This window comes from Asparagus officinalis, chromosome 6 (assembly GCF_001876935.1).
Source record: "Asparagus officinalis chromosome 6, Aspof.V1, whole genome shotgun sequence".
NCBI classification, from domain to species: Eukaryota; Viridiplantae; Streptophyta; class Magnoliopsida; order Asparagales; family Asparagaceae; genus Asparagus; species Asparagus officinalis.
Window position 1 is genome coordinate 61729714 of NC_033799.1, and position 5043 is coordinate 61734756.

The 5043-nt window shown below is 35.1% G+C and overlaps 1 protein-coding gene across 1 annotated transcript in view; it reads left to right on the plus strand.

Annotated features, from left to right (window-relative positions):
- The window catches only part of LOC109846239, a 104358-nt gene continuing 99623 nt past the window's right edge, over positions 309–5043 (plus strand). Inside the window, exons 1-3 of the mRNA XM_020415462.1 lie at positions 309–553; positions 2670–2751; positions 4729–4832. Of these exons, the coding sequence (XP_020271051.1) occupies positions 539–553; positions 2670–2751; positions 4729–4832 (201 nt within the window). The 5' untranslated portion in view covers positions 309–538. The remainder of the gene's footprint in view (positions 554–2669; positions 2752–4728; positions 4833–5043) is intronic.

The following is a 5043-nucleotide window of genomic DNA, read 5'->3' on the forward strand; positions in this document are numbered from 1 at the left end:
TTTTGAAATATTAAGTAATGATTTTGATTTTAATAAATTTAGGTCAGTTGCAACTAAGTTGCAACTATGACTTGCGGTCATTTTTGACGTAAGTCATATGTTGCAACTGAGGCTTGTTTTGCAACTGTGGTTGCAATTGCAACGGTGAGTTGCAGCAAAACAAACATATGCAACTGGTTAAATTGGACCTAGTTGCATGCAACTGGAGTTGCAACCACTCCAGTTGCAGCCTACCAAACAGCCCCTATATCTTTTTCCCCATAAATTTGATTTGCCCAAGTGTTTTCTTAAATAAAAATCACTCGTTGATTCAGCCCGAGACCGAGCCCATACCATTTTGATCATCCCCATTCGTTTGCGTTCGGTTCTTTCCTTTTCTTCCTTCGTCGCTTGCGCTGGTCGCCTCCCTCCTTTTCTCCCTCTTTAATAAATCACCGACTCAAAGATCCATGGCCGCTATTTTCCCTAATCTCTTCGATTCGGCCACCAAAACCTAAGCTGTCCTCTTTCGGGTCGCCTTCATCATCAATCCCTCGACATGTTCGAAGCTCACGTAAGTTTCTCTTCCCCTTTCTTCTCCTTCTCTCTGTGATTTATTGTTGAGATTCTGAAATAAACCTTTTTTGTAATTATTATTTTGGTTCTTGCGCTTGATATAAGTGTTCTTTACGTTTTGTTGCACTGGTTAGCGAATCGAGTGTTTATGTGTCGATTTGAGGAATCGTTGTCTTAGGTTTTAACTTGAAGCATGTATATTTATAGAGGATTGAAAAAAAAAAGGAAAAAAAAAAGAAAAAAAAGAAGAAGAAACGAAATCGTGTACCAATGATTGATGGCTCCTGTAGATGCCTATACTCATTTGAGTTTTTTCTTAAGGAACTCGGCTATACTTTACAATGGTTCTAGAGGTTTATCACCCCAAAAAAAAAAAAAAAAGGAAAAAAAAAAGAAAAAAAAGAAGAAGAAACGAAATCGTGTACCAATGATTGATGGCTCCTGTAGATGCCTATACTCATTTGAGTTTTTTCTTAAGGAACTCGGCTATACTTTACAATGGTTCTAGAGGTTTATCACTGTTATTGAAATTTATGTTTATGGAGTTCATTTAAATTTGATTGACTGAGTTCATGATTTGCCATTTTCTTCTATGACTGATGATTAGCTGTAGATTTAGCATACTCAATTCATTATAATATTCACTGTTTTAAAAAGGCTCTGCCTAGTAGGCGTACGCCTAGGCCGCCTAACTAGCATCTAGCATCTAGCGTCTGAGCTGTACCTAAGCTGTCCACTTAGGTTTTGAGAGTGTTTAGAGGACTTCTGTCTGCTTATATAGACTGCACCCTTTAGACCTTGATCGTGATTTTTAGTATTGTGGCTTCCATATCCTCCAACCTCCTTCAAACTTCTTTAACCTCCAAATATGAACACCTCTACTACCTCCTCTGATCTTCAGCAAAACCTCTTCGACCACCACTTAAATGAAGAAAGAAATCTGTCTAGATATCAGTTGGGCACCTAAGCTTTCTATAACATTGACATTTACTATCAACTATTGTAATTGAAAAATAAAAAAAAGAAAACGAAAACCTCCTAGGCTCTAGGTATGGGGTCCAACGCCTAGGCCTCCTAGCGCTTTCTATAACCTTGTTAGTTATTATTTTAGTTATTTAGTATTTAAGTATCCATAGTTTATTGTGGATCTAAGATTGCTATCTTTTTTTTGTAAATTTATATAAATTTAATGCATATTTTTATTAATTATTATAATTAAATGATTTAAAAGGCAAACGCCTTGGCGCTATGTGTTGGCTCAAATACCTAGTCTGCCCAACGCCTTTTGTAACATTTAATGTTCATTGTTGCAAAACTTTAGCGACAAAAATTTGCCAGCCATGTGAAACTTTCAATCTCCCGTGTAACTTTCAATTTTGGGTGATGAAATACTACTGTATAAACCATACACTTGGCCAAAATAAATGAATAAATAAAATGTGGATTGCAAGAAAATACTGTAAACAAATTTTGTTGGGAATTACACAGGACGCTGTGAACTTTTTTGGTTAGCGAAAAGTAGTCTTTTAAAGAGGCCCACTAAGTGCCTTAGGCGCTTAGAGGCGCTCGGGAGATGATTTTGTATTTACAAAAGCAAGCGGCTGAGACACTTAAAAGTGCTCAGGCGCTCGCCTAAGCCATGCAATATAAGGCATTACAGATGACTGCCTCTAATTTGAATATTAAGTGGGCTATTCAGTGCTTATATTGCAATTTAATTAAAGTATATTGCAAGTTAATTTACTTTAATGTACTCTGTTGGAGTATACTACATTCTATAGAACTAGAATGTAAGGGTGCATATGCAGCTAAAAAAGGCTGAAGGTAACCTATGTAGATGATTTTGCTCTGAAAGTGCATGATTGTGCTACTTGTCAGGAAACGAAACCTAGAACTATGTTTTAAATTTAAGTCATGTTGGCGGTATCATAATGATTGATATCATTCTTTAGCATTTCATATTTGAACATATTGATCAAACATAAGATTACAATTTTTACGCATGTGCTGCTGAAAGGCTGAGGTAGATTATCTCATGATAAATTGGCTGGATCGGTAGATTATTATTTTAGCTGACTTGACAAATTAATTAATAGTTTTGCTGCTTATTGCAGGCATTACATCTGCTGCGGAAGTACCTTGGAGAATATGTAGAAGGACTTTCAAATGAAGCACTTAGAATCAGTGTTTGGAAAGGTTTGTAAATGTTCAGAGGCAATTTGGTTTGTTACTATATAAATATAGCATTGTTGCACAAAATAAGGCTGCTGGTTTGCTGCAAATTGAAACTGTATCTACATCTCCAATTTGCAAAAAAGCAGACACGGTTGCAGTTGGAAGTATCTAATTGCTGCATCTGTTGCCTTCCTATAAATATGTTCTTGCAAACTTGAGTTTTTGCATCAATGACTTGCGATCGATTTAATCAGAAGTCATTTTTACAAGTTATTAAGAGAAGGCTGCCTTTTGGTCCAATCTTTTGGTATCATACCCCTGTGTGTCATGATTTTTTTGAAAAATCACAATTAATATCCATACAACTTACAATAATTTAAAGGTTACATAAGGGTAAAGTTGGAAGGCCATGAAAGAAAAGATAACTGCTTCCACGGTTCCACCCTTATCCCAAAGCCTAATAACTGCTTCCCTTACGTTCCTAACCTAAAAGTGTCATCTAGAAACCCAAACAGACTTATCCTTCAAAGAGAGCAGAGTACACTTTGAATCTCTTAAAATCCAAGCACGCATCACGTGCACCAGGAGACTAGATTTTTTACAAAAAACAAAGCTTACTATTTCTCAATTGCATTTTGATAGTAAATGGCATTTGCAAATAAATTTCATTTGCAAATTAATTGTATTTGCAACTGTGGTCAAAGTTGTAATTTTCTGCAAATCAAACAATTCTTAACAGTTGCATGAAATGAGCATCAGTTCGTCATTTGGTTTACATCACGTGGCATTTTCTATTTTTGACTTCATTAAAAATTAAAAATAATAATCATTCTCAGATGATTATGACTATTTTAGAGCGATTGAAAAGTAATTAAGAAATAGCTAAAAGGTGCAATATTTGGTTGGACTATTTGCTGCACTTCATTCTTAAGTTTGTATCTCCTTTTACCGCTCCACATACTATGTAGCTTAAATTACCAAAGAAAGGTAATAAAAAAATCTAGTTATAGCAAATACTTCTAGCTTTATTTCTCTCCATTTTATTGTGGGTGAATATATAAAGCTAATTCCCAAATTATAGGACGATTGTGCCTCTTTCATTCTCCGACCTTTTATTCTTCTTCCTTAGCCTTTGGTGGCCACCTTAGACCATCATAGGTTCCTTGCCTTGCATCGAGTACCACTGACAATCAAGGTTTTAAATATCGGTTATCGGGGATTTATCGGACGGCCAAAATCCTTATCGGATAGCGGAAATCGGGGATATATCGGGGATAAGTAGTATTTATCGGAGTGATATACGGAATGGTGTATATATATAATATAATAACTGAAAAATGTAATCTAACCATGCATAATGACATATAAACATACCAAAATATAAATCATCATGTTTAAAATCACTAACCAATTGTAGAAAGCAAAACTTATATCTTGACCGCACAATGAAACCATTCGATTGCATAGTCTTACTTATCGGCCGATAATCCCGATAAAAAAACCTTACTTATCGGCCGATAAGTACCGATAACGCCGATAACTCCCCGATAACTTGCCAAAAACGATAACCGATTAAAAATCTAAGTTATCCTATCGGAGAGCTCCCAAATCCGATAACTCGGCCGATAATATCGGTTATCGGCCGATATTTAAAACAGTGCTGACAATAACGAACAAAGTAAAGTTTGTTTTTCTTTCCTTCAATTTTTTATTTCTTCTTTATTGATTATTTATTGTTGTAAAGTATTTAGTTTGCCTATATCATTTGATGACATGCCACAAGTTGAAATGTGAATATTCAAAAATTGTTTGAATATTTGGATATTTTTCACCTTGGTGCACTCAAGCAATCACATTGTTTGGCACCTTCTCCTCGTCTTTCTGTTGTAAAATACTAGCGCATTTATATTTGTCTTTGTTTCTGAAATTTTGTTATTTGGCTTCATTTAAGTTTTCTTTCTAAAAGCAACGTTTTTGCTTATTCCCTTCTCAACAAAGGTGACGTTGTTCTCAAAGATCTGAAATTGAAGGCAGAAGCATTGAATTCTTTGAAGCTTCCCATAACAGTTAAAGCTGGCTTTGTTGGTAAAATAACTCTAAAGGTACTTACGTATTACTTCTGAAGTTTCAGTCTTTATCTTGCGTACATATATGAATACATACTCTTGAATTTTAATATTAATTTCCTGTAAGTTTTCAGGACTGTACTAATTTCCCCCGGGCTTTGTTGTACTCACTAGGAAATTTTCTCAACTACTTCGGGTTATGATCAGAAAAAAATGCTTTAGTCTTTATTGTGAATACTAGCATATA